The 27,717-nt window shown below is 53.8% G+C and overlaps 1 protein-coding gene across 5 annotated transcripts in view; it reads left to right on the forward strand.

The window, feature by feature from the left end:
* COL9A2 (collagen type IX alpha 2 chain) overlaps positions 1-27,300 on the forward strand; it is a 46,494-nt gene extending 19,194 nt beyond the window's left edge. For 3 of the 5 annotated variants that reach the window (XM_039511840.1, XM_039511841.1, XM_039511842.1), the window contains 26 exons: positions 613-636; positions 1,329-1,382; positions 1,816-1,869; positions 2,759-2,806; positions 3,706-3,762; positions 4,499-4,552; positions 5,082-5,135; positions 7,745-7,798; positions 8,464-8,517; positions 9,277-9,330; positions 10,668-10,721; positions 11,437-11,490; positions 12,235-12,288; positions 13,624-13,668; positions 14,393-14,446; positions 15,095-15,148; positions 15,921-15,974; positions 18,686-18,757; positions 19,763-19,798; positions 20,796-20,840; positions 21,475-21,507; positions 22,505-22,651; positions 24,316-24,370; positions 24,466-24,654; positions 25,617-25,694; positions 26,401-27,300. In XM_039511840.1, the coding sequence (XP_039367774.1) occupies positions 613-636; positions 1,329-1,382; positions 1,816-1,869; positions 2,759-2,806; positions 3,706-3,762; positions 4,499-4,552; positions 5,082-5,135; positions 7,745-7,798; positions 8,464-8,517; positions 9,277-9,330; positions 10,668-10,721; positions 11,437-11,490; positions 12,235-12,288; positions 13,624-13,668; positions 14,393-14,446; positions 15,095-15,148; positions 15,921-15,974; positions 18,686-18,757; positions 19,763-19,798; positions 20,796-20,840; positions 21,475-21,507; positions 22,505-22,651; positions 24,316-24,370; positions 24,466-24,654; positions 25,617-25,694; positions 26,401-26,606 (1,737 nt within the window). In that variant the 3' untranslated portion in view covers positions 26,607-27,300. Of the gene's footprint in view, positions 1-612; positions 637-1,328; positions 1,383-1,815; positions 1,870-2,758; positions 2,807-3,705; positions 3,763-4,498; positions 4,553-5,081; positions 5,136-7,744; positions 7,799-8,463; positions 8,518-9,276; positions 9,331-10,667; positions 10,722-11,436; positions 11,491-12,234; positions 12,289-13,623; positions 13,669-14,392; positions 14,447-15,094; positions 15,149-15,920; positions 15,975-18,685; positions 18,758-19,762; positions 19,799-20,795; positions 20,841-21,474; positions 21,508-22,504; positions 22,652-22,840; positions 22,994-24,315; positions 24,371-24,465; positions 24,655-25,616; positions 25,695-26,400 lie in introns of those variants that run through there. The other 2 variants (XM_039511843.1, XM_039511844.1) reach the window with 2 other exon arrangements.
* Positions 27,301-27,717: the final 417 nt, after the last annotated feature.

Here is a 27,717-nt window from a genome sequence, read left to right on the forward strand (position 1 = left end):
GGGGCTGTAGGGAAGGTCAAGGAGCAGGCAAGCCGGAAGAGATGTATATTGTTCCCACTCTCGCCCTGTAGAGAGTTCCCCCCAGAAAATTAACACAGTCCTGGGCTGTGTTCGGTCTGAGAGGAAGGATGTCCCAATGGCCAGGGTGTTAGCCTAGGACACAGGAGACCAGGCTTCCATTCTCTGCTCTGCCACCGACTCGCTGTGTGACCTTGAGTGAGTCACTTAGTCCGTCTGTGCCTCACTTTGCCATCTGTAAAGTGGAGACGATAGCCCTGCCCTACTTCTCAGGGGTGTAGGGAGGTAAATACATTGAGGGTGAGGTGCTCAGATGTTATGATGGGGGCCAGCTGAGTACTGAAGATAGCGATTGTACTTCCTGCATAGTGGCAGGTCAATGAAATTGAAGCCAGTGGAATCGCTCTGTGATGGGGAGCGGGGTGTGCCCATGTCCTTTGCTCTCCTATAGCGTGAGAACCGGAGTCTGACCCCCCCGTGGAGTCACCGCATGTCTCCCCCATGTGGCAAAGGACAAAGGGACTGTTGTGTTTTCTCAGCTGTTGGCTCTGAGTCAGAGAATTTCAGCCCATTGTAACTTTCTTTTTGTTTCAGGGCCCTGGATTGTCGGGACCTCCTGTAAGTGCCGTGCTGCCAGGGTTTGGTTTGTGTCTTTGGTTGGGACGGGGTAGGGGCCGGATTGGGTTTTAAGTAAAAAAAAATCCTCAGCAGCTTGTGAGTGGGGAATTTATCTGCTCGACTCCCATTAGCGTCAATCCCAGTCCTGTGGCTCTCCCCTGCCTTCCCGTGCGAAAGATTTAACCCCTGGTATCCTAGTCTGGAGCTGCACGTTAAGAACTGGAGTGGATCTAAAGGATCAGAGCCGAGTCCCAGGAGCAGTGTAAATACAGTCACGTTAACCCTCTCACTGCTGGCCCATTATTCACTATTATTCCACTGAAATCAAAGCAGGGCAAGGATATGGCTGCTGCATTCAGCAGGAGATGGACCCATTCTGCCCATTCTACCTGGGTGTAACAGACACATTTAGCACCACAGCAGCTAAGCTCCACCTGGAGGTACCTGTTGCCCTCGGTAGCAGAGCAGGTGCTATCTACCTGCCTGTGCCTGATACACATAGAAGGCAGAACCTACCTGCAAGCACCTGAGTGAACCTACTACATTCAGTCCTAGGCAAAGGCCTAACATCTTCTTGTGCAAAAGCACTTTGCTCTCTGAAAGAGCCCCTGGCAATGGATGTTGTTTCCTATCACCAGCACATTTTGAAATCCACCAACGTGGTTAATGAGTGACTGTCTCCTTTTTCCAAGGGGCCTGCGGGTCAGGTTGGACTTCCTGGGGAAATCGGAGTCTTGGGCCCCAAGGTGAGGAAGCACCTATCGGCGCATGCACCTCTCGGCTTGTTTCCTCTGACCCGACCTAGGGATGAGCCAGATTTTCAAAGGGGCTGGTTGAGCCTCTGCTGCCCTCAAGGTCAGTTCCGGCTGCACCAGCTCAGCCCCTGATAGAAACACAGCATCGTGGGAAGACTCCTGCTGTGACGGCCCTCTCAGATAGCTTGCCTCAGGGGGCTACTTGTTTGCCACTCAGCGAGTTACTGATTCAGTTCAAGAAACAGGGGCCCCTGCATTTGCTGCTGAAAGTCATGGGTTCAAGCCCCATGGATGACTGAGTTAGTGCAACCTCCATGCGATGCAGCCCTCCTCAGGGGTCCTGCATTGTTCCCCCCTGACCCGACTCTCTTAGTAATGGCAGCCTTTTGCCTGTTAACTTTATGTTGGGTTTGCTTCTTTTCAGGGCGAACCTGGACCTGATGGACCACGAGGCCCCCCAGGTCCCCCTGGGAAACCTGTGAGTATTAACCCATCTCCCCTGGAATTTCTCATCTGGGGTCCTTGCATGAAGGGTGGATTAAGGGAAAGTCCTTGATCCAGGCCCTGGGATTGGACAGAGTCCATATGCAGCAGAAAGTCAGAATCAGAACTGCAAGTGGTGGTTAAGGGCCTGATCCAGGGAGGCACTCAGCACCCCTATCAGGCCTGTAATGCGCTGCTGAACCCTGCTCAGCAGCCACCTGCATGGGGTGGAGATGACCTGAGCTAATCCAGGCTCATGCTTCAGGGTGTAAAGCTGGTCTCTGTGAGGGTCAGGAAGGAAACCTCTCTGGAACCTCAGGAATTGGGCACTGCTTTAGACAGGCTGCTAGAGTCTTTGTGGCGCGACGAGGAGCGGGATACCTGGCTAGACTTTTAGCTGGTATGAAGGGAGGTGGGTTAGTCGGTTAGATGGGCCAGTGGTTGGGTCTGGTCTGATTAAACCCTCTTGGTTTAAACTGTGGACCAATCACAGCAAGGTCTGTGTTTACCAGTCAGCTATCAAGGTTAATATTTGGGCTTTGGACTAGATGTGAGCTGCATGGTTTCCCAAGGGACCATTTGTAGATGCAAATGCTCCCAAGGGCTGTACCATGGGCCGATGGTGGGCAGCTGGCAGCCAGGCTCCTGGGTTCTATTTACTGCTCTGAGAACACAGGGCATCTTATGGTTAGAGCAGGAGAAGACGGGCAGGCAGGACTCCCGGCGTCTGCCAATGGCTCACTGTGTGACCCTGGGCATGTCGCTTCCCTGCTCCATGCCTCAGTTTCCCCATCTATAAAGGAGGGCGCAATGTTTACCCACCTCTGTAAGCTGTGTATTGTGCCTGTTACGTTAGGGCACCTGATGGTTTTATTTCATTCCAGGGCCCCCCAGGACACATCCAAGTGGGGGAAGGCAGTGCTGATTTCTCGGTAAGAACCGCAGTTACATTCGGCTTTTAACGGCCCCTCCCAGCGTAACAGCAACTGGGAGCTCGTTCCTGGGAAATGCATTAACAAGTGTCATTTGGTAGCAGGGAAGAGACGTTTTGCAGCAACATCTAGTGCTCAGACCCTGTTAGAGCTGCAACGTTCCCTGCACTGGCTGCCCCACTCTTTGAAACTCCTGTGCCGCTGGGAGCCAAGGTGACACCCACTGGGCATCAGCACTTGCAGCCTTTGGGCCTCATCCTGCTCTGACCTCTGGGAGCAAATTGTATCTGCCAGCTCCTGCCTTTCCCTTCATGTGCCACGGGCGGATGGACTGGTGTACGGAGCCGAGCTTCCCCTTCGGGGCTGGCATGTAGTAGGTGTGTCCCCGTAGGGCAGCATCCTGGAGATGCCAGGTCCCCTTTGGGCTGCGCACAGAACCAGGTCAGGCCCTGCTGTGGGGCTGACAGGGCACCTGGTCCCCTGGGCTGGGTGCACAGAGCCAGGGCTGAGCCCCTCAGAAAGCCACATCTGTCCCTACAGAGCCGGCTCTGAGTTGCCCCAGCCGAATGGGCTACCCCCCCCGGAAGGAGACAGGCAGGGAGCTTCTCTCCAGAGCAGCAGGCAGGCTCAGAAGGACGTGCAGGGCATTCGCTCTGGGCTGTGCTAATACTATGGAGCTAGGAAGGCCTGGAATTAAATGCCTGCAAGAGGCAAGCGACTCTACAATTCCCCTCAAGAGCTTTATCGGGCCAGCCCAGCGTGGGTGCTCAGTGCCAGCTCTGCAGCCCTGCGCCACTCATGTGAAGCCCCAACGCTGGGTGCACCCAAACTGCCGCTCCGCTATGGCCTAATATTATTATCTGATTAAAACAAGCCACTTTTCTTTCTCTCACCCTTAGTGTCCCACCAACTGCCCGCCAGGGCCCAAAGGTCCCCAGGGACTTCAGGGACTGAAGGTAAGATAACAGCACCCCTGCCCCAGGCGCTGAACTGGGGACCTCAACGCCGCAGGCTCTAGTTCTTGAGCTCTTATTTGTATTACTGCAGCACTGACTTCCCGCATTGTGGAGCGGGACCCCACTGAGCTAGGGCACTGGACGGACACGCAGGGTCAAAGGGGCTGCTTCTCTCTCCGCTTGGAGACCGTAGCGGGTGCATGAACTGCTCTCTGGAATCCAGCCCCCAGCCGGCTAGAGTATTACACTGCGGACGCAGGCTCGGGGACCTCCCCTCCGCACTCCTGCCAGCTTCCAAAGGGCCCAGTGCTTCTGCTGGGCTCCCCAAGCCCCCTCCTGGCATAGGTGCTGGAACCAGGGGTGCTGCTGTGTCCCTCTGGCTCGAAATAGTAACAACAATCCAAATTACACGGTTTCTGCCGTCAGCGCCCCCACTACATAAATTGTTGCTAGGTAAAAGAGTCTGCCGGGGTGAGCTGTCTACTGCTGCCCTCTGTGGTCCTCAGCTGCCTTCTGTCGTCCTCGTGGATGGAAGGACACGGTGGGTTGCAGCAGGAAAATGCCCCCCCCCTGCCCAGCTTCTGCCTGTGTGCAAAAGCCCTGCAGCACCTGCCCGTGTGGGCGGGTTACCCCACACCTGGGGGATTTACAGGGCAGACGCTGAGCGCGCCGCCAGGGGAACCGCTTTGAGTGCGGGACTCGGGGAGCCTTAATCATGGTCTCGTTTCTCCTTTAGGGACACAGAGGCCACCCCGGTGCCCTCGGGGAATCTGGCAGACAGGGCAGGCCGGTGAGTACAGCCCCCCTTGCCGGGCGTCTTAGACAGAGGGAGGGGGAATCTCTGCTCTCCCCTGTGCGGAGATGAGATGGGGGTCTGGAGGGAAAGAGAGACCGAAGAATGGAGAAAGTAAGGATGGGTGGGGAGGGCGGAGAGGAGGCAGTGAGGAGAGAAAAGCACCAGGAGAGAGAGAGAGAGGGAAGGGGATACTGGGGGTTAGGAGGAATAAGAGTGAGGGGTAGGGGAAAAAGAGGGGTCCCTGCCCCCAGGCTTGCATCAGGAGGGCCAGTAAATGGAGCTGGATCTTCCCATAGTGTGTCCCAGGCTGCCTGCTCTCCCCAGCGCTGAGTGGCTGCTTGGGGATGGGTTCTCCATCCACCCCAGGGTATTCGAATCCCATCCCCCATCCCCGTCCCTCCCAGGGTCCCGCGCGGGGGGACAGAGGGGCTCTGGGCGGTTTATACCTCAGCGGCCAGGGTCTGGAGCCAGCTCGCAGAGCCTTCCCTGCACTGACGTCTCTCCTCTCTCCTGCTCCCCCCAGGGTCCTCCGGGCGACATGGGCATTTCCGGAGAACAAGGCATCCCCGGCCCTCCAGTAACGTATTTACTTCAATTTACTGTTCTTATCGCTTGCTGCTTTTGACCTAGACTCACGGCCCGGGGGATTCATGTATTTGTCACACTAGACGTTTAGGGAGCACCCCACCCCCCCCCGTCCCTCCCCTGAGTCCAGCACAGCACAGCTCCCCATGGCCCAGCTGACCCATCTCGCTGTTAGGGGGTTAGTCTGCCCCAGTCTCCCGTGGCCCTCTGGGGCGGTGCTTAGGGATTCCGCAACCCATTCAAGTCCTGGGACACAGGGGTGGAGCCAACAAAAGCCCCACCCCTGGAGAGGGCGGGGCCACAGAACCCAGAACTTCGCTGATTACAGGAAACAAAGGATGAAAAAATGAGGATGTAGGTCACGGGGTCAGAGCAAGGGATCCCAAGAGGACGGCAACCACAGCGCCCACTGCCATGAGAAGGAATCGAAGGAGTCAGGAGAGGGCCCGGAGGAACTATACAAACCAGGGACTGGAAAAAAGCCCTCAGCCACAGAGAGCTCCCCCGTCCTGGATGGGCGTTCAGCCATGCTGGCCAGGGCCAGGAGGGGCTGAAGTCATCTCGAGCAGCCCTGGAGTCCGAAGTCTTCTATTTACACCCAGCACAGTGAGAACAGGGGAGGTTCCCACACACAGTGTGTGTCACCGAAACGCCTCCAACCCCACCCGAGGGAGAGGAAGGACGTCGGGCTCTGAGCCCGTGCAGTCCTCGGTCTCCCTGCTGAGCCTACTACCAAGGGGGCAAAGGAATAGGCACTGGGCTGGGAGTCAGGACGTCTGGGTTTTATTCCTAGCTCTGCCACTCACAGGCAGTGGTTACCCTGGGCTCTTCCTCCCTCTGGGCCTCATTGTCCCCCATTCTAACCTGGGGATAAATTAAACTGACTCTGCTGCATAAAATGCATTGAGCTCTATGGATAAACTGTGCTGTATAGACGCTGTGTGTTGTTAGTGCTTCACTGTCCAACAGGGAGCCAGATTCCTTTCTTATTATTTCATCTCCCACTCGTTTCATCCAAGCTCCTGAATAGTAATGCCGTCTGTCTGCTGCCAGTCCAGGGCAGATCTGAGCCCGTTTTTTTGGCAGTGACAGGCTTTGTAGCCAACTATTCACGCTCCCCGGAGCCATCTAGTTTGCTTTTCCTTGATTAAAAATAGAGTGATCTGTACTCTGAAATACGGTGGGCCCAGTTCTGATCTCAGATACGCCGCTGTAAGTCCATTGAAGTTAATGGAGGTGCTCTGGATTTATGCCAGCGTAACAGAGATCAGAATCTGGCCCCGTGTCTTACAGTCGTGCTAATGCTGTGAGCGGTGAATACGGAATGCTGTTGTTACTTTGGGCTTCCCGTTCAGATACTGCCTCAAACGAGATGGGGAGATGGGAAGACTTGAGAGGCATGAATACAACATGGTGATTTGTCAGGACTTGAGAGGACTCTGCCTTCCCCCTCTACTCAGTGAGGCGGATGGAAGTGAAATGCGTCTCAGAGCCAGCTGATTGCTCCCAATGTAACACATTCACGGCATTCACATTTGTCACTGTGCCGCACACCACCGCCACAGCATATTCTCCTGCTCCAAATGTACAGGGTCCTGCCACTTTCACTAAAGGAGAATCTCTGTCTGCAGTGTAGGTCCTCTGACACACAGCTGAGATGTCTGATTCCATCCAGTAGAGGGCAGAGGTGCATATGGCCAGCAGCCAGTGCATTGCACTATGTTTCCCTGTATCCAGTCACCTCTGATGCTTTGCTCTATACAGAATACAGCATAGCAACTCAGTTTACAAAATAGATTTTGCAAATCCTTTATATGACTCTTCCTTTCCTAGATCTTGTGGGGTTTTTTTAAGCAAGCAAGTTCCTCTCACTACGTGTGTAGAGAAGACAGGAATGTATCATCTTGGTTATGTTGTTTACAACTAGGGAAGAAATGTGCACTAACAACTTGTATTTTATATGACCAGTGAATGGAAAATCAATAGGCTCAATTTTCCAGCTATAGCGTAGGAGGTTCTTTTAATCTCTCATGAAATTGATTGGAAACGGTGATTCACCATAGAGATTGGGTCTGAGCACAGACCTGAGAGCCAGGAGCTCTTGTGTTCTGCCTCTGATCCTGGCACTGATTCCCTCTGTGAGCTGGGGGAAGTTGCAAATCCTCTCTGTGCCTCAGTTTCCCCCAGCTAAAAATGGGGATAATAACACCTACTCTCAGCGGGGTTGGGAGGATTAATTAATTCATCATTAATTAGCACTTCAAAGAGGAAAAGTAATAGGCAAATCCTGCAGTCCTGAGGCAGGCAAAATCCCTCTGAAATCAAGTGGGAGCTTTGCCAGAGTAAGGACTGCAAGCTCTGATCCATTAATAATAATAAACTGACAGCCTGGAGGGGCATGGGTGGAAATTGACAGCACTTGCAGGGCATGGAGGGCTCAGCCAGTGTTTCATAATTAACACAAAAATAGTATTTTCCAATAACACTTCTAAAAAGAATCACTTTATTACTGGGCGGAGGTGTTCTGCAGAGAGACACCCTGTTTTGGGTGGAAGATCTGACCAATCCTGACTAATCTTGCTTCTTTTCTTGCTTTCACAGGGTCCTCAGGGCCTGAGAGGTTACCCTGGCATGGCGGGACCAAAGGGCCAGACGGTAAGCACGCCAGGGAGGTGTTAAACAGCTCCCATGCGTTGCAATAAGGAATGGATCCCTAGGGATGGAATGGGGTCTGGTGGTTAGAGCAGGGTGATGGGGGCTGGCAGTCAGGGCTGTGCTAGCTCTGGGAGGGGCGTGTGATCTAGTGGTTAGAAGAGGGCATTTGGAGTCAGGACTGTTGGGTTCTGTTCCCGACTCTGCCACTGATCTGCTGTGTGGCCTTGGTCGAGTCCCTTCCCTGCTCTGTGCCTCAGTTTCCCCATCTGTAAAATGGGGGTAATGACCTTGACCCATAGCAGGGGGTGTGGCACAGAGTAGCATCATCATCATTATCATCATGGGGGGGATAGCTCAGTGGTTTGAGCATTGCCCTGCTAAACCCAGGGTTGTGAGTTCAATCCTTGAGGGGGCCATTTAGGGATTGGTCCTGCTTTGAGCAGGGGGTTGGACTAGATGATCTCTTGAGGTCCCTTCCAACCCTAATATTCTATGATCGTTGCTGAACTCCCAGCATTCAATACCCTTGTGAGCGTCACTGACATCCATGTCTGAGAGCATCGGGGCAGGGGGGAAGGGAATTCACACGCTGACCCGGCTCCTATGTGCTAGGGAAGGACAGTTCCTAACATGTCAGTAATCTAAACTTGTGCTTTGCTTTGCAGGGTCCCGATGGCTATAAGGGAATGGTTGGGACTATTGGAGCTGCTGGCAGGCCGGTAAGTCCTTTCCCCTCTCTCCCTGGGCTGCTGCAATTACTGTATGTATGTGTCAGCATCCATGGGGAGCGTCTGTGCAGCCCTGTCTGACTCGCAGAGAGCCCTCTTGTTATCCTCCCAAAGGGTAGGTCCTACCATGGTGAGTGAAAGCTCAGGGACACCCATGCAGAATAAATCCCCAAGATCCCCAGCCTGGAAAAGCCAGGCCGGGTGCATTTCCTGACACCATCGACTGCCCCTGAAGTGCCGATTCCTTCCAGAGTATCCAGTGCAACCGCAGCCCCTGTCCCAGTGAAGCGTCTGTGAGTCAATCCTTCGCTCAGCTGCACCTGTGCAAATCCTTTGAATCCACTGGCCTAAATGGGAGCAACATCCATCCCCGTCTGTGTACATTGTGTTACAAGGGGGATGAGTTTAAATAAACAGGATGCAGTGTGGCCTAGTGGATGGAGCACCGGCCCAGGGATTCAGGACGCCAGGGTTCTCTTCCTGGCTCTGCCTCTGGCCTGCTGGGTGATCGTGGACAAACTGCTTCACTGCTCCCTGCCTCAGTTTCCCTATCTATCAAATGGAGGCGATGATATTGACTTCCTTGGAGGCTGGCTGATGAAAAGTGCCTCGGTCTTGTTGTTAAATATAAGCCCTTGTTGTAGCTGATCACCTGGCATTGTCTACACTCCGCCATGGATCGGGAGGCAGGGCAGGCCTGTGGCCTGGGACAGCTCTGTTAAGCCTTTGCATATTTCCCGTTTCCCGTAGGGCGAGGAAGGCCCTAAGGGGCCACCTGGTGGAGCTGGTGAGAAGGGAGACATGGTAAGTAAACTGGTTCATTCATGCTGGAAAGGGACGGTCCCAGAGGGAAGCAGTTTAATGCCTGCCTGAGTTGTGTTACCCTGGCATGCGCTGAGCCTCCCTTAACTGCTACCCCTGTGCAGGTGTGTGCTCTGTGCACAGGTGTCTGCACTGGGTTTCAGAGGTGGCCATGCCTTATGCCCCAGGTCATATTTCACATCCCTGAAGAAGTGCTTCACGCTTCACCTGTGGGCAGATGTGCCCCCAGCCCTGGTGTTCCACACACATGGCTCTGCCAAATGCCCCTCTGTCCTAAGCCCTGATCCCCCATGCTATCGCAGTCTGGGCTCCCCCAAACAGCTCTGCCAATGCACTCCCAACCCTGAGCTGCTATTCCCGTCAAGCGCCTCCCCCGAGCAGAGTGGCGGATCGTTTTATGATATGGACGAACATCCAGTAGGGACTCCTCTGCCGTTCCTAAGCCCAGCTCATTTCACAAGCCAGGTGATCGAGTCCTGATTCCGGATCTGCTGGGTGGAGGGTCAGTTAACGTACCTAACACAGCCCTGCTTTCATGGATACAGGCAACATGTAACTCTGTGGCCAGACTTGGCTCCAGGACAAGAAAGGAAACTGTCTCTGTTCAGGAAGTTGGTGGCTTCACCTAGCTTTCCAAAAGCTGCTGAGTGCTTTCCCTGAACGGAGAGGCTCTAGCAGCTCCGAACCCCTCTGGCCCTTCCTAATACCCCTACAACCCGTGGGGCAAGAATGGTCCTGAGAGGTCCTGCAGATTGCAGTACCCCTGCCCTGCCCCCAGCTGTCCAGTCCCTCAACCTGATTCAAGGTCTTCGCCACGGCCACAGAGAGATCAGAAATGCCATCAACTCAGATCCCGTGCAAACAGGATTAGGGGATTAGAGGACCCCCGGGGGTAAAGTCCAGACAACGGAAGAATCAAAATAAAGATTTGTGCATTTGAAATTGCTCCAGGTCACCTGACTTCCTTCACTCCCACCCTAAGCCCTGCCTGCGCGGGTAGCTTGAGAACTGCAGCTCCCAGATGTTCAGTTTCCTATTCTTGCAGTCATGGGGGCTCCAGGCCTCCAAAGTGGGTGGGTGGGTGGGTGGCGGAGGGTGGGAGAATCGTTACCCACCTAGCCCCAGATCAGGTCCAGTCTCCCCTCCTTTCTCACCGCCTGCGACCCAGCTGTGCTGTGATACCCCCCCTTGATTCTGCACGAGTTAACACTCCCCCTAAGACGGGGCGCAGAACCCACAACCTGATCCACTAGGGTTGTGCTGATGTCCCCAGGACTCCAGAGCCAAGAGGGACGGTAAAATAATGCTTGTTTTTGTAGGGTGCCCGTGGCTTCAGGGGTCCCCAGGGAGCAATGGGCCCCAAAGGGGATAACGTAAGTACAGCATGTCTCTGGATTCAGGCGGAGAGCCTTAGCATGAGCATCTTGCTGAAGCAGTGGGGAGGGAAGGAGCCGGGCTGGGGGCTGAATCCAGAGGAAGGAGCGTTTCATTATCCTCCCCTCTGCACCATCCATCCATCAGAGCCCTCTCCTCTGGCTGCTAGGCAAAGACTCACTGGGTGCTGCCCTGAGCCCCATCCTGCACTGCTCCTACCCCCTTACAGGGCTCGCTCCCAGAAGCCCCTGCCTTTCTCCTCTGCTCCGTGCTGGGCCAGGGCCTCGCAGACACGCTCCTGCCCATATGGCTGCACCAGCCGCTCTGGATTCAGGGGGTGAAGCTCCTCAGTCAGCCCCGATTCGCTTCTCTGCCAAGGAGCTTGGGGGTCCCCCTCTCCCCGCCTGCCCCTCTGCTCCCCCTGCATCACAACCTGCAGCCACTTGCATCTCTTTGTTTGGGGCTGTGTCCTGTCCCACTCCCTGCGAGCTGCCAGCAAGGGGGGTGGAGAGGGCGTTGCTATAAGGTGGGGTGGTCACGCCTGCAGCAAAGGGCATCACCCCCTAGGCAGCTGTCCCCAGATCCCCTCTCCGTGGTCCACCTGGCTTCTCCACTGGGAGGCTCTGCACGTCTGGGCTTCTGAGCAGATTGGTCCTAACCCATCCCTGCCCCCCCGGCAACTTTCTCCCCGTGACCGTTCCTCCTCCTTTGCAGGGACTCCCTGGCATCGACGGTAAAGACGGAACCCCCGGCATCCCTGGTGTGAAGGTGAGAGGCCAGGAGGGAGTGGGGGGTGGGGGGAGAGATTGGGTAGGACCAGGATATCTCCAATCACTCCTCCATACTTCCCAGTGTCTCTTTACACCTGCTCCTTGTTAGATTCCCTGTGGCTGGGATCAGGCAGCCCCAGCCCCCCAAGTCTCTTGCCTCCAGTCTGCCATGGCAGTGGGGAACGAACGTGCACCGTGTGTCAGTCGAGTGCTTGCTGGAAACCAGGGGCGCTTGGCCAGCACGACAGGGCATGGCTACTCCTGGGTGCAGAGAGGGGGCCAGCACCCTGGGCCAGGATCTCGGCATCTTTGACCTTGGTGGGGTTTGCCATCATTGGATGGATACTGAGGCTGCACACGGATGGTTCCCAGGAGAGCGCCCCCAGTTTCCCCCCATTGGTGACCTGTGATTGGGGTCACTGCGGGTGGGGTTGGGTGTTTATAGGGACCCAGAGTTTTCTGGGGTGCTGGGAGTGCCCGTACCGCCTCCTCTGTGGGGCCATTTGAAGTGAGGGGCTGCCTGGGACACTCTCCTGTAACTGCCACTGCATGTTCTTGCCCCTTTGCATTGCAAACTGTCCCATCTCGGGGCGCTCTCCCCTCATCCTGCTTGGAGCAGCAGAAGCTCTCAGGTCCTATCCCCAAATCAGCCTGTGTGTGCTGTGCTCTGCCCGCCCCCGATCGCCTCCAATTGCTTTGTTCTTTGCTGCCTCCCAGTAACGACTTGTCATGTCCCTTGCAGGGGAACGCAGGGCAGCCCGGCCGCCCCGGGTCACCGGGCCACCGAGGATTAGCCGTAAGTATCGGAGCACAGGAGCCATCCCTAACCAGACAGGGTTATCTCATTTCACCTGCGGCTGACATCCCAAAACTACTTCCCTGCTGCTGAATGCGCTTGGTACGCCAGGTAATGCGTATCTCCGGTGTTGCCCTGGGCATTAGTGTTGTACAGGACGCAGCAGCACTGGAGGACTGGCAGTGAAATGGCTAATCTGGAATCTCCTTTAACTACAAATCAGCCTAAATTGCCTATTTTGGACCCAGATCTGATCCTTCCCTAATCCAGCGCTGCTCAAATACGGCCCATGTCTAGTGTGAACTCCCACCCGAAGGGTTACTCCATCTCTTCTGGTGCAGATATTGTTTCACTGCCTTGAGATTTCCATCCCATCATTCTTCCTGCTTCACCTTCCTCAGACCTCTGTGCAGTCTGCTCTCACTTACACTCAGTGTAAACGAAGACTAACTCAGCCAAAGTCAGTGCAAAACTAGTGTAAGTCAGATCAGAAGGCACTGACCTCAGTGGAGTCACTCCTCATTCACACACAGTGTAAGTGAGAGCAGAATCAGGTCTCAGTGGAGTTACTTCTGATTTACATGTCTGTGAAAGGAGAATCAAGCCTTAGGTTGAGACTAGCTCAAAATTTGGCCTTGAATTTTGATCAGGGGTAAACTGGTTGAAATCTTTGTCCAGAACTCGAACCAAACGTTTCTAGAAGTCCAAAAAAGTTCAATTTAACTTTTTTGTCCTCCATTTTTGCAACTGCATTGGTGCTTCTGGATGGTGTTGGGGACTGGAAGCAGAAGTGGTAAGATGCTGTGAGAGAGAAGCTTTCTCGTGGCATCTGTGGCCCATTCTGTTTCACCTTTATCAAAAGGCCACCTGGGTTTTTTGGTCCCTGTTGTCCAAACAGGATTCATTGTACAGGAAGGCTGGTCTCAGGAGATTTCAGCTCAAGAGGTTTAGAGAAGACTCTGAACGTTTGATCGTATTCAACGCAAGCCTTCTGAGATTTGCCCATCCCTGTGTTTGGCTTCTAACATCTTTTGCCAGCTTTTGGCTTCTACACCCTGTGTATGCTATACATTAATCCCATCCTTAATCCTGCAGCGGGGTGGACTAGGTGACCTCTGGAGCCCTCATTTCTGTGATTCCTGGAGGCTGTAATAACCCTGCCGCTCTGCAGGCTGAATTCCATTGACCTGCGTGAGGTCCTGTAAATCAGACACTTCCCTTCCTTCAATGGGGACCTCAAAGTTGCCAGGACTGTGTCTCAGGAATTGCCAATCCAACATGCACGTTACGTCCGGTCACGTACAAGCAGTCACTAACTTGGTTTTGTTTCCCCAGGGTTTGCCAGGCCAGCCTGGGGCCAAAGGCGGCCCAGGAGTTAAGGTGGGTGAAAAGAGCCTCCGTGCAGCGTGCTGGCACTGTCAGCCTCTCTCTTCAAATGATTATGTCCATCTGTGTGGTCGCTGCAAGTTGTGTCTGTACATCTCTAGAGGCCGTGTGGCATCCTGTATGCACCCGGGAACAAACCGCACTGCAAATATCCTTCTCCTAGCTCATCGCTCGGACCATGGTTCCCCCTTCTCCATCACCTCAAACATTACTTGCATTTGGCCTCACGGCCTATCCCCACCTATCTCTCATCTCTCGTATACGACTGAGCTGTCAATTTCTACCTCCAGTCCGGCCCATGCTGCCAGCCTCCATCTGCCACTTGTTACATTTCCAACCAAGCCCCTTTGTGCTTTCCCCCATGCTGCCCCTCCCACTGGGGAAGAGCTCCCCCGGGAACATCTGCAAAATGACCTCACTATCTTCCTTCGGATCCCTCCTTCAAACTGTCCTTTGCCTTAATGCCTACCAAATCTTGGCAATGATTAAGCCACGGGTGTGCTGAGACTGCAGCCTGTCATGGTTGTCTCATTGTTTCTTTGGGTTCCCCTCTTTGTCTGTCTGTCACTTGTCTTCTGCTTAGACTGAAAACTCTTCTGTTCCATGTCTGTGCAGCTCCTAGCACAATGGGGCCCTGCCCCATGGCTGGGGCTTCTAGCCAGTAACAAGACACGAATAATAATACATACAATGAATCTTGTCTCTGGCTCATTGACAGGGCGAACCAGGTGCCCGCGGCCTTCCAGGAATCACCGGAGCCCCTGGGAAGATGGTAAGTAAAGAGACTCCATTTGTTTATCCCTGTGACTCTCTGGCTCTCGTCTGTCTTTGCTCGTGTTTGTTTTTCTTTGTCTCTCTATTAAGTTGACAACAAAATCAGATGCTTCCACCCCCCTTTCTGCCCCCCCCACCTCACTATTTGCAAAAGATCTGGAGCTGTGGGTGTGGCTTTGGCCGCATCTCCAAGCCCTGTGTGTCGGTCCCAGGGGCTGAAATAAAGCCATGGGGGAGGCAGGGTGTACAGTGGCTTTTTAAAATCCTATCAACTTACAAAAAGAATGTCAGATCCAGGTTCAGTGCCATATTATGTGACCCAGACACCCCTGCGGCCCGGTCATAGGCCCAATTTAGCATTCCCTGGTGCACTGAATTAAATAGTGTGAATTAAAGGTCTGGCTTTGCTGCAAACAGCAGGTGCGATTGGCAAGGAGGGGCCCAGGGAAGTGACAGAATGCCACTCCCCCGTGTGATTTGCCTGTGGAAAGCACCCAAGGGCGAATGATTGCATCTGAGTACCAAGAGAGGTGATAGGCAGCTGCCGCCGCTGTGTAACCCCGGCAGCTCTCTAGCTGAGTGGCAGGAGGCAGTGCTGTTCTATCACTTCCCGATAGTCAGGCCCTGCACTGGATTCTTTTCGTAGGGTGAACTTGGACCTCCAGGTGAGCCAGGGCCACAAGGTGTCCCCGGGATGAAGGTGAGTCTAGAAAGGTGCAAGGGAATGTGAGCCTGGGTTCTCCGCTGGCTTTGGCAGGGAGCGTCGTGTTGCGTAACAGTAATAGTTAGACCAGGGACGAGGATTCCTGGGTTCTATCCCTCGATCCGGGTGGGAATGTGTTTGAGTGTTTAGACAATGGAAGTCGGGACTCCTGGGTTCGATCCTTGGCAAGTTCCTGCCCCTATCCATGCCTCAGTTTCCCCATCTGTAAACTGGGTCTAACCCATACCCCTTCACCTGGGGGTAATGACACTTAATCCGTTAATGTTTGTAACTTGCTTTGAGAGCTGCGGGTGAAAGGGGCTCTACAAGGGCAAACGTTATTACAGTGTAAGGCAGCCGTGCCCCCCGGGGGAGTCCCTGCATCTGGGATCTGCCTGTGGGAGGAGTGGGGCCGGATTGGGGAAAGGGCGAGACCTGAGGGCATTGCAAGCACAGGTGTGGAACCCAGCCTGCCCATGCAAGCTCGCCCCATCTCCCCCTCCTACAGCCTTTCCCCAGAGTGCCCAGGCCTGGGGAAAGGGGAAGGCAAGCTGGAGTGAACCCCGGTTCGTGGGATGCCAGGTATTAAGGAGGGTGCGGTGGGGGTGGGGTTGGGGGTGTAGGCAGCAGGGGTGCAGGCAGAGGAGGGTTGTGTGCAAAGCGTGGAAGGTGGGGATGCAATGATGTGGAGAGATTAGCCAGGTGGTGCAAGAAGGGCACCGACAGCCCTGGCTATTCCAATCGGTCCTGTTTTCTTTCCTCTCTGCAGGGCGATCGGGGAGAGCGGGGCCCGGTGGGTCCCCAAGGCCTCCAGGGGAAAGTGGTGAGTGTGGCTTTGATTGCATTTGTGTGCGCACGTGAAGATCCAGAGCCAGACCCTGGGGAAGGAAACGGCCCTCTACCCTTTCCTCCTCCCCGACCCCAGCAAAAACTTAGTGGCCAGGGCTCGAGCTCAGGAAACCGCTTTTCTGAACCCCCCGGATAGCTCGGTGCAGGGGATCACACTGCTTGGCCCGGGTTTGTAGCCAGAGGAGAGTCACTGTCGGGCAGAGAACTGAGGACACAGTGGGCATCCCGAATCAGGTCTGCTGAGATCACCAGCAGAACGGAGGTTTGTTACCACTCACTGCAAGGCCAATGTGGCAGCAGACAGGCCTGCAAAGTGAGTGGCCAGCAAAGCCGCTCTCTGGATTTGGGGTCCAGAATCAGCATGTGCCAGGGGGATCAACGGAGCAGGAAGAGTCCTGCTCGGTTTGCGGCTCCCAGGCTAAGCCGGGCACTCCGGTATCTCCCTGTCGTTTGGAATCGGCAGAGGTTTTACATGCATTGCTCGGAGGGAGAAGAAATCCGCAGTGTGACCCTGGAACATCTCTGATGGTGGCCTGCACTGCAATTACCTTCTGAGGCTGTTTACCAAGTGCACTGCAAGGAATGCGCCCGCAGTGCCACACACATCCTGCTTGACCCTGCCCAGCACAGGTGCACTGTGCTGCACGCAGGAGCACAGGGTGGATGGGGACCCAGATGCTGCAGCCTGGCAGTTAAGCTACTTATGGAAGGGAGGAATGCATTAGCAGGAAGGGGTTAATCCTGTGTCTCTCTCACAATCTACCCACACCTTGCCCCTAGGCACCCACACCCCTAGGTAGTGTGGTCTAGGGGATAGTGCACTGGACTGGGACTCAGGAGCTCTGGGTTCCATTCATGGCCTTCTGGGTGACCCTCAGCAAGTCACAGCCCCTCTCTGTGCCTCAGTTGTCCCATCTGTAAAATGGGGATGCTGCTGCTGATCTACATAACGGGTTTTGAGATCTTCTGATGAAAAGTGCCTTATGAGAGCTAGGTATCAGGACTAGTATTTTATGCACCTAGCACTGGAGAGCAGGGAAGCCAGGCATGCAGTGGACTCGAGACTTCCTATGGCTCAGTGCAGAGGGCTGCGCTTTGCGGTTATCCACACTTGTGCTTACATGCAGGCTCCAAGTAGCACTCGTAGTTGTGCTGGATGGCAGCACACAAACTGGAGGGCCGCACACATTTTGCATGTGACACAGAGGCCCCATGGCCTTTGCACACCAGGGTGCATTTTGAAAGAACCAGCATGTGCACTAATTGGGATGGAGGCATAAATTTGGCTCAGACCCCAGGACAACCCCCCTCCCCCAAGCAGTTTAACATGAAGGGGCGACTGAGCCAGCCCAGCCCCTGCTGCGAGTGGCCAGACAGGGTGAGGGGATTAGGCAGCAGGAGAGAATCACTCAGGGATGAATGGCCGGCTGTGTGTTTTTGACCAAAGCGGGGAGTGGGTCTCCTCCCCAGCCCAGAGAGAGAAGGACACACAGCAGGGAGTGTGTTTTTCTGCTCTTGGGCAGTTTCTGACTGCAGGGCGGGCTCTGAAGCACCCCCCCCCCTCCCGCCGCCTTTTCTGAGATAAATCATCTGGGAGCGAGAGCATCCCCTCCTGGAGGACAAACTCCACCCCTGCTCTTCTCCCTGCAGGGTTTAACAGAGACTGGAAGGAAAGGCTAGTTTAGGAGAGGCCTTTCCATTTCCTGGGCTCATCTCAAAGACACAAGAGGTTGAGAGAAACACCCCCCCCCTTGCTTTCTTTAACAAGTTGTATAGGAAACTCTGTTTAAACTCTGTTTAAATGGGGCTACGGCTGTTAAATGATTGACAGGAAACCACACTGTCCTGCAGCTGCTAAGATCACGGCCTGGAAATGAGAGTTAGGTGCTAAAGGCCTGTGAGGATCTGGGCCTCATCACCTTGCTGGATCCAGGAAGACCCAGGATCGTGCTGTAAATGCCCAGCTAGCCGGAGCTTGGGTGACTCTAAGAGGGAGGCAGAAGGATCTTGGCATGCAGGATGCAAAGGAAACACAGCCCATGCCACTAAGAGGGGGTCTCTCCTCCTCTCCATGGTCACTAGAGGGTGAACACACGCATGGAGGGGTGGATCAGCCTCCCCTGGATACTGCAGCGCGTGGTGCTGTGTTCATGGGAGTTCCACCTCCCCTTGGAGTTCTGTGCCTGAGGTTTCCACAAACACGTCGTGGTACAGACCGCTGGGCTCCCTAGGTCTGGGCAGCATCACCGGGTGCAGGAGGTCCTGCTTTACTGTTCCCACCAGCGCAAGAGGGAGAGCTGGGGTTATGGGTCCAGTGGCTCGGCAGCCTAGATGGCAGGAGAGAGATCACTTGATCATTACCTGTTAGGTTCACTCCCTCTGGGGCACCTGGCATTGGCCACTGTCGGCAGACAGGACACGGGGCTGGATGGACCTTTGGTCTGACCCAGTCTGGCCGTTCTTATGTTCTTAGTCTAGAATGCACTCGTTCGTTCGCTATCTACCTCGCTGTAGCCTTGAACATAGCTGCATCGCATTCAAATAAACAGCCACAAATTACTCTTGGTCCCGCTCTCCTCACCAGATCTGCCACCTGCCCCGCCCCTGAAGGTCTGTGTCTTGTTCCTACTGCTGGTTTCATCCACACACCTTTCTTTCTTTCTTTCTTTCTTTCTTTCTTTCCAGGGATCGAAAGGCGAGCAAGGTCCTCCAGGGATCCCGGGGCCACAGGGCCTGCCAGGTGTCAAAGGAGACAAGGTAACAGCATGAAATTCCTGACCGGGGGCAGGACAGTGATGAGGGCTGAGGCTAAAAGCCAAGATTAGAAGGGAGGTGGGATCCATGAAGCCCACGCGGGTCCTCCCCATGAAGATTTAATTTAAGTTTAGATTACAGTGATGGGGACTGTAGTAACCCTGTAGATAGACACAGTGGATATGGCGAGTGGGGGGATGCAGCTGCTCGATCTGTGGCTGGGGACAGTGGATGGATGAATGGCCGGACACTGTGGGAATGGGAATGTCTGCGTGGCCCCAGGATACAATTTCCCGGCGCAGGTGAAGGCTGGGCCCAGCTCCCAGCACCAGCAGATCTTTCTCGCTTTGCCTCCTGGGGTTTGGCGGGCTGGGTCGGCTGTCCTGCCTCAGGCAGTGGCGCGGCAATGAACTTGCCCAGGCAGTTTGTTACAGTCACGTTTTTAGCTCCGTCCATCCCTGATTTACAAGCCCAGTCAGGAACCTGGAGGCTTGATCCTAACCCAGCTGGAGTCACGGGAAAGTTTCCCATTGGCTTCAATGGGCATGGGCTGGTTCAGGCCCAGACACGCCCAAGTGGTTTAAAATGGCAGCGCAAATGAATGCTGAGGTAGCACTGGGCCTGCAGTTCTTTGAACCCACAAATGTGGAGACCCAGTGAAGCCCGGCTGAAAAGTTGGCTCCAAGGCCCAGGTGTAATGGGAGGAGTAAGTGGCTTTATTCACAGCATCCAGCCAGGCTGGATAGCTAGGAGGAGCCACCCAAAGCACTTGGTCTGGTGTAACCTGGGAGGGAGGTTTTAGGACGGATGTTATTTTGATTGTCCAAAGTCCTGCTTAGAAAGAGGTTGAGGGATCTTTCTGCCCCCTGCTAGTGTCTGACCACCCCCAGCCCCATTCTGCCTCTGATGTAAAACACCGATGGTGCAACACGCCTTGTCTTCTCGGGCCAAGGCACCGACGTGGCATCACACAGGCAGGTCCTGATTGTTCTCTGCTCTCTTGCCTAGGGCTCCCCAGGAAAAATTGGAGCCAAAGGTGACATCGTAAGTAACTGACCTTCCGACTGCTCTGGGAAGCTGACTCTGTTAGGGTTGGGAACTGTGGGCTGGAGAGATACTGGCCACTGTGTTTCCCGGGTGGGGAGCTCATTTCTAATGACCTTCTGAGCAATCCACGGCTCAGTGGCTTGGTTCCCGTGTCACCATCATTGTGTGTTAAGTCCCAGGTGGCTGTTAAAACCCTGGAAGTGTGGCTCTTAGCAGTGCATCATGCTGGGCTTCCCGGAGCCTTTAATACAGCCCACGCAAACTCCGCAGCGAAGCCAAGAGCCGAGCCAGTTTGTAGGGTACACTTGGCATTGCTGAGCATCGAGCAGAAATTAACGCCATTCCCACCGATTGTATCCCAGCATGCACCGAGTCGCATGTGAAATCCTCTCTGTGTTATTTTAAAGTCTTGGTCAGGAAAAGGAAGGGTCACAGGGGTTTAGGACTGGCCACACTGGCACTGGGCCATCAACTTCTGGTGTTCTTCTCCCAGCCGTGACTGGTACCAGATGCTTCAGAAGATGCATCTGGCCAATTATTCAGTGCTGCACATGGGGGTGGACATTTTCCTTCCTGACCACTGTGGTGCTTGGCTTTCTCCCTACTGTCTGAGGTGTTACCTAGCACGACATGGCTAATCCTTGGGATAGACCCATGGAATCGTCCCCCTTTCTTTATAATCTTCATGCAGGGCCGGGCTTTTAGACACTGGCCTCTGGTTTGTCGCTCATTTTATGGGCGCAGCAAATTATTGAATATAATGTAGGTCTTTTAGATCTCCAGGGACTTGATTGTATCCACACATCAGGCACTTGCCCAATTCAGTAACCTAGAGCATCTGCAAATGATTGGAAAGGCAAAATTGCAGGCCTCACGCCAGAGACTTGGTTAAGCTGAAAAGATGGCCCTGGAGGCATGACTGAAATTGTTCTCCCCAGGGTGGGAGGTAGAGGGGAGGAATCGCATTGACTGATTCGGTTTTTCTTCCCTCTAGGGAGACCCTGGCGTGGAAGGCCTTCCCGGGGAGAAGGGGGAGAAGGTAAGGTACCCTCTGGACAAGGCTTCCTCGTGGCCCGTGTGTGTGTGCGCGTGTGTGTGTGTGTGTGTGTGTGTGTGTGTGTGTGATGCCACCATGCTGCTCCAACATTACTGAGCCACGCCACGGCACACACTGCTACACACGAGTGCAGCGTCCTGATGTTCCATTGGCTGCTTTTGGGCATGGCAGCATTTCCGGAGGTTGAAATCCAGAGGATCCATCAACAATCAGGGCAGATGCTGACCCTGTTGCTGCCCTGGTACTAGTCAATATTCTCATTAACGACCGGGATACTGGAGTGGAGAGTGTGCTTAGAAACTCCGCGGACGGCAGCAAGCTGGGAGGGGTTGCTAGCGCTTTGGAGGACAGGATTAGCATTTGAAAGGACCTTGACAAAGTGGAGAATTGGTCTGAAATCAACAAGATGAAATTCAATGAAGACAAGTGCAAAGTACTTCACTTAGGAAGGAAATATCAAATGCACAACTACAAAATGGAGACTAGCTGGCTAGGTGACAGTACTGCTGAAAATGATCTCATGGCTCTGTGATCTCCCAGGGGAGGGTGCTGAGCAGTAACACAAGGGCTTGTGGCTGTAGCTACCAATCACATTCCCTTTCTCCTCTATTCCTAGGGGGAGTCAGGCGAGCCAGGACCGAAGGGTCAGGTGAGTAACTGTGAATTTAGGAGTTAACAACTCGCCGCCCCTCTGCTCTCAGCTTTCCCTCCGGAAAGCCCTTCGTGACTCCTTCGATCACTGGATGGAGTCTGTGGGGCTTGGTGGGGGTCAGGTGGGAACTCTTCTCTCTCTGTAATTGTTCTAAGAGATTCAGAAAACTGGACAGTTAGGAGGAACCAGGATGGATTCAGCATGGCATGATCCTGTTTCGGTTCCATGGGTCAAGCTCCTTAGCGGTCTATGGATGATCCCAGTCCAGGGCCATCCCACATCACCAGCCTATGCAGCTGAAAGAGCCATGGGCAGTTGATGTCCAGGTCCCACTGGAGAGAAGCCTGCGTTGCATAAAGCACCATTGCCACCAATAAACCTCCTTGCTGGAAGCTTCAGCAGAGAGGCCAAGGGCTGAATGGGGTGATGGAGTCTGAGCTCCAGGTTGGGTCCCTTTGGGTCAGGGTTGAGAAACATGTTAGCAGAGGCTGGCTTGGGGGAAGCGTGTCTCTCATGTGGACACACAGAAGACATCATGCTCCAGGGATCCCAGCACTTCTTGGGAGCTGTAGATTCACAGGGACAGGAGAAGAATAAGCCTAGTCACCTGATTTCATTAAACCAGCTGTGTTAAAGAATATAAGGCCCGATCCTCAGCTGATGTGAATGGGCATAACTCTGTGGAACTCAATGAAGCTTCGGGGATTGACAGCAGTTGAGGACTGGACCCAAGTCCTGTGTGTTTTGCTCTCTGGTGGGAGCGTGAATATATTTCCTCTAGCGAGAGAGAGACCTCAGCCACCACATTCAGAACAGGATCCAAATGCCCCCAAGGGTCAGATCCAGGCTTTTGGGCCAGCCCGTTGTACATCCAGCTATCAAATTTGGATTCCCCCAAAGTGCTGATGTTTAGGATTGGCTCCATCTTTAGCGTCCAGACCAATTGGCCTCAGATTATCCTGTTGCTGATCCTCTCTCTCTGTGTGCATCACAGCAAGGTGTCCACGGTGAGCCTGGCTTTACTGGCCCCACTGGAGACGCAGGGTCACCTGGTGTGAGAGGTTACCCAGGACCCCCAGGCCCTCGAGGGCTCAACGGAGAGCGCGGTGTGCCAGGAATGCCCGGGCAGCAGGGCGTGCCGGTGAGTAGCTCCCTGCCCCATACCCTGGCTGGGACCCCTGCATGTCCCAGGGTGAAATATGCCTTCAATCCATAGGGACATCACTGAGATTAACCCTCTGGTCTCCTGGTGGGGATGGGGTTGAAGAGGATGGCGGTGGTGGGTGGGGAGATGAAATGAAACCAGCCAGAGCTTTGTCTCATCATTTAGCTCTACAAATGTCGGGGTACGAGGGGGATCTGGGCCTGACCCCGCTCCATTGACATTAATAGCCAGAGCTTCACAGACCTCAGTGGAGCAGGAGCATCTTCTGTTTGGCCCCAGGTACAGGCTGGAGAGTCCTAAGCAGTAGGAGCCAGGCAGGTAAGTATCTTTAATAGGATTTGGGCAGCAGTGCCCTCTTCTGGCCAATACCGAGCACTGCAGAGATAGGCCCAGCTGGCTGAATCCTTGGGTTACTCTTGAGCCAATGCTTCAAATGCGGGTTTTATGTGGAAGGAGTGACTGCGGGAGGGCTGGGGAGTTGTGTTTCCATCTGAAAATGTGAGCTGGTGCCAAAGGTTTAGCTGCTGCTTGACTTGCGGCGCCCTCTTTCCATCGGCAGCGGGTTAAAACTTGCTGCTGGTAATAATAATTGCCGTTATGGACAGTATAGGCCCCTTTGGATGGAGGATTGAAGGTGCTTTCTGCTGAACAGGCCTAGTCAATAGGGTTAAACAAGGGATGCGTTTCCCCCTCCCTGCCACGTGCACATGGTCAGAGCCCCTTCGAAATGGCTGTTCATTGTTGCTCTGAGTGTTTCACCCCTGACATCTGTGCACTACCTAAGTCCTCAACATAGGGCTGAAGTGCGTCTTCAGTGACGCCTCAGCCTTGTGCTGGCTGCTCTGCATGGGGTGAATTTTGCCCTAAATTCATAGATTTAGGGGGGAAAAATTAGCAACAACAAATCCTCAGCCTGCAGGTCGGACAGAGCTGGAGGATCCGGGTCTTGCCCCTTAGCTTAGGGCTTCTCCGCCTTTTCCCGCATTTCCACCACCGGATCTCCGTCCCATTCAGCGCATGAGATGGCCAGGGTGGTCATGATCCCCGACACTTGCTTGTGACCCCCAGGTAGAGACCTCCCGCTCCCTAGCTAGCAGCAGGTCATTCAAGGGGCAGTGATAGTGGCCAGGTTTCCACTGGGAAATGCTCCCCATCAATAGATGTGTTCGGTTCTATCCGTAGCCAGCACATGGCATATTAGCGTGTAGGACACATGGCTGGTTTGCCAGCTACTGCATCTCCGGGCATGCCATTACAGCACCCCACCCAGACCCTGAACACACACAAGTTCCCTACAGCTGAACCTATGGGGAACAAAGAGTGGAGGTCAGGGATGGCCTGGGAAGTCCTTGTAGGCCCCAGATGGAGAAGCCCTGCGTTAGAATACTATAGCCCTGCTAGGTGAGATGATCCGTCCAGTGGCTGCTGGATTCCCAGGCTCCAGAATGGTAGCACCGCAGATCCTCTTGATTGCGTTAGTGGGGGCAGCCTAGCCAATGGGGCGCCCCATGCAGTGCAACTGAACTTGTATCACCAGGTAGGGTGGGGTTGGCCCTCCAGCGAGCAGCTGCGAAAGAGCGTTAGTCTCTGTTGAGCAGGCGGCTGAATCTCTGAGCATCTCTCCTCTCTCCCGCTCTCAGGGCCGGGATGCCGGGGACCAGCATATTGCTGACGTGGTCTTGAAGATGCTGCAAGGTGAGTAGACGCATGGGGCCCCACCCCCTCTCACCCTGAGGCGGGGACCCCCAGCTGAGCCTCCCACCACAATGCTCCCTGCATCTGCCTTACAGAGCAGCTGGCAGAGCTGGCAGTGAGCGCCAAGAGAGCAGCACTGGGAGGAGCAGGCGTGATGGGGCCCCCCGGCCCCCCGGGGCCTCCTGGATCACCTGGTGAACAAGGCCCGCATGGGCATGCTGGACCACGTGGCATCCCGGGCATTCTAGGAGCCCCGGGGCAGATCGGCAATACCGGACCCAAAGGTGAGTGAGACACTGGCACTGCTGCCTTGAGACAGGGAATCACTGGGGATCAGAGGGAAGGAGCTGCCCGCTTCATGCCCCCTCCTCTCCTGATTAGAAACTGCCACTGCAAATAAAACATGGACAACATTTGGCCATTTTCCCACCAAAATTGATTTTTTTTTTTGCTAAACCGCTTTACATTCCCCCCTCCCCCCCCGGTTGTATTTTCTTTATGTAATCCCCAATGGGCATTTTTGATTGGTCAGCTTAGTCACATGATAGGATTTTCAAAACCATTTTTTCCGCCAGATGACCCCTGTATACAGGACTGGCTTTAGGAATGTGGGGCCCAAGTCAAACAGTTTCGAGGGGGCCCTGGCAGGGATGACTTAAAAAAAAACCACATGTGAAAAAACACGTGGGGCTTGTATTCACCGGGCGATGCTCTGAGTCTTTGGCGGCACTTCGGCGGTGGGTCCTTCACTCGCTCCAGGTCTTCAGCCGCACTGAAGGACCTGCTGCCAAAGTGGCACCGAAGACCCAGAGCAAGCCAAGGACCCGCCGCTGAAGTGCCGCTGAAGACCCAAAGCGCCGCCAGGTGAGTAAAAATGAAAAGGCGCCTCTAGCCAGGGAAGGGATTCTCACTGGGCGCGGGGCCCTCTAAGGCGTGGGGCCCGATTCGGGGGAATTGGTGGAAGAGGCCTAAAGCCGGCCCGGCCTGTATATTCTACTGGCTGGACCCTGGATCTTATTTTGGTGTCTCTGTGTAGATTCAGGCTCCCTTGGGACAAACACACACACTCCTGGGCTGAATTCTCCTCCTTCTCCTCTTCCTTGTTGGCAACCCCTTGTCACTGAGTTCTCTTCTGGCCCTGCACAACAGCTGCCTGCCAGGGTACCCCCAGGTCCTCTCCTTGGACGCATTCAGCCATCACTTTTATGCTGCAGTCACAACAAATCTCCCCCTTTTTTTCACGCAGGGAAACGAGGGGAGAAAGGCGAGCGTGGCGAGGTCGGGCGTGGACATCAGGGTATGCCGGGACCACCAGGTATCCCAGGTAGGCTCATTGCTGAAATCTGACACCCCTATTCCGATGTTTGGGAGCAGAAGGTTAAGAGTACAGAGGCTACTCTCTGTGGCATAAACCCATTCTCAGTCCTGATCGGTGACATCCCCAGCTGTTCTGGTCCTGGACTCCCCTCATGCCTCTCTGCCAATGCCCCTCCATCCTTATTCACGTTACTGACCTCCCTGTTATCCCAGTCCTGGGCCCCCAACAGCTCTGCCAATGTACCACGGTCCCCTCTACTATTCCCATCCTCAGCCCCCCTCACACAACTCTATGGATGAACCCCGGTCCTGACCAGCCCAGTGACACAGCCAGTAACTGCCTGTCCTCCCAGCTCAGCAGATATTGTCTTCCTGCTCAGGGCAGGGCTCAGATATAGGAACCCGTGAGGCCTCCAATGGGAAGATGCCAAGATACTTGGTTGCTTAAATCTTCACTTGATGTTTATGGCTAACGATCCCCTGACAAGTGAGAGAGTCCCAGGACCTGACTTCCCCCCTGCAGGAAGTTCATTGATTTCAGTGGCAGTTAATTGTACCCTGCCTGGGAAGAACTAGGCAATTTCCACAAGTGCAGCCCAACCCAAAGACCAGTGAGAATCTTTCCATTGACTTCAGTGGGCTCTTGAGTCAGATGAGAGGGACCTGTCCTGGAATATCCACCCCTGGACACTGAGTGTTTCCTCTCATTCTAGGTCTCCCTGGCATTCCTGGACATGCCATCAATGGCAAAGACGGAGAGCGAGGGTCCCCTGGAGTCCCTGGAGAAGCAGGCCGACCTGGTTTACCTGGGCCTGCTGGTCTTCCTGGATTCTGCGAGCTGACCGCCTGCTTAGGAGCCTCTGCATTCACCTCAGGGCGCCTGACTGAACCAGGCACCATCAAGGGACCTTCGTACTGAGTGATGTGTGCCAGCATCCTTGGGGAAAATTAAAAACAGGAACTTTTATAGACCAAGCCGGCAATGCACCATCAAGACATGGCCAGGCCGGGGCTGGAACCAAAGAAATGGGGAACTCCAAACACATGAAAACAAGATAGACGATATGCCTTAATGCTTGTGTATCAACAACATCCACGCTCTTGTGGTACGAAGACGGCACTTGGCCAACCTGAGAAAACCCAAAAAAGGGGAATAAGAGGCACCAATGGGGATTTAATTATATAATATAAATGCTCAGATATCTTGGATTGTGGCAGGGGAAAGATCCAGAGGAACAAAGGAGTGGGGGCAAAGGGTTGGTTTATTCCAATATTTTGTACTTAGTGTTAGGGTCCATTAATTACCTCATTCTGATTTTTCCCACTTTCCACACCCTTCTAAAGTAAATAAATGGCCTTTTATTAATATTCTCTTATTCTTTGATGTTCTCTTTGGAGGGGAGGAGGGTTTATTGTTGTGTGTGCCCTTTTTTGGTGCTATTTTTAAGAGACAAAATAATTGTGGTTTAATATTTAACTAATCACCTGATCAATGTCAGGCGCCCCCGAGCTGTAAATCTTTGTAAAATAGGATTGTTTTATAAATAAGAATGAATTAAGAAAGACCAACTTTTTAAAAACAAATGGACAATAAAATCAAGATGGAACGTTAATGAACTTAATCAATGCGTTGATTTCTTTGAACAAAATAGGGGTTTGTTGGTTTGGTTTTTAAACAAAACACAACTGTGTTGTTATTGCTGTTATTTTATTATTATTTTTGGTGGGTGCCTACAGGGTCAAATACCCTCCCTGTTGAAATTATTCCAGCCTCTTGATTAACTTCATTAACAAGAGTTATTTATTTTTTGTGTGTTGGGGAGAAAGTGTGGCTCTTCTTGGGGTTGGAGTAGCCCTGTCAGCAGCTCACCAAAGGAAAGTGTCTGTGTGTGTGCGCGCGCGTGCGCATTTCAGGAGCTGTCCAAGGTGCTGATCCAAAGAGTCTCTAATTCCGAGTGGCAGTACTGTTTACATTTGATACCCTGTGTGTTAGACTGTAATAAACTTGCTCAGCTGTCCACAAAATAAAG

This window comes from Mauremys reevesii, linkage group 23, assembly GCF_016161935.1.
Source record: "Mauremys reevesii isolate NIE-2019 linkage group 23, ASM1616193v1, whole genome shotgun sequence".
NCBI classification, from domain to species: Eukaryota; Metazoa; Chordata; order Testudines; family Geoemydidae; genus Mauremys; species Mauremys reevesii.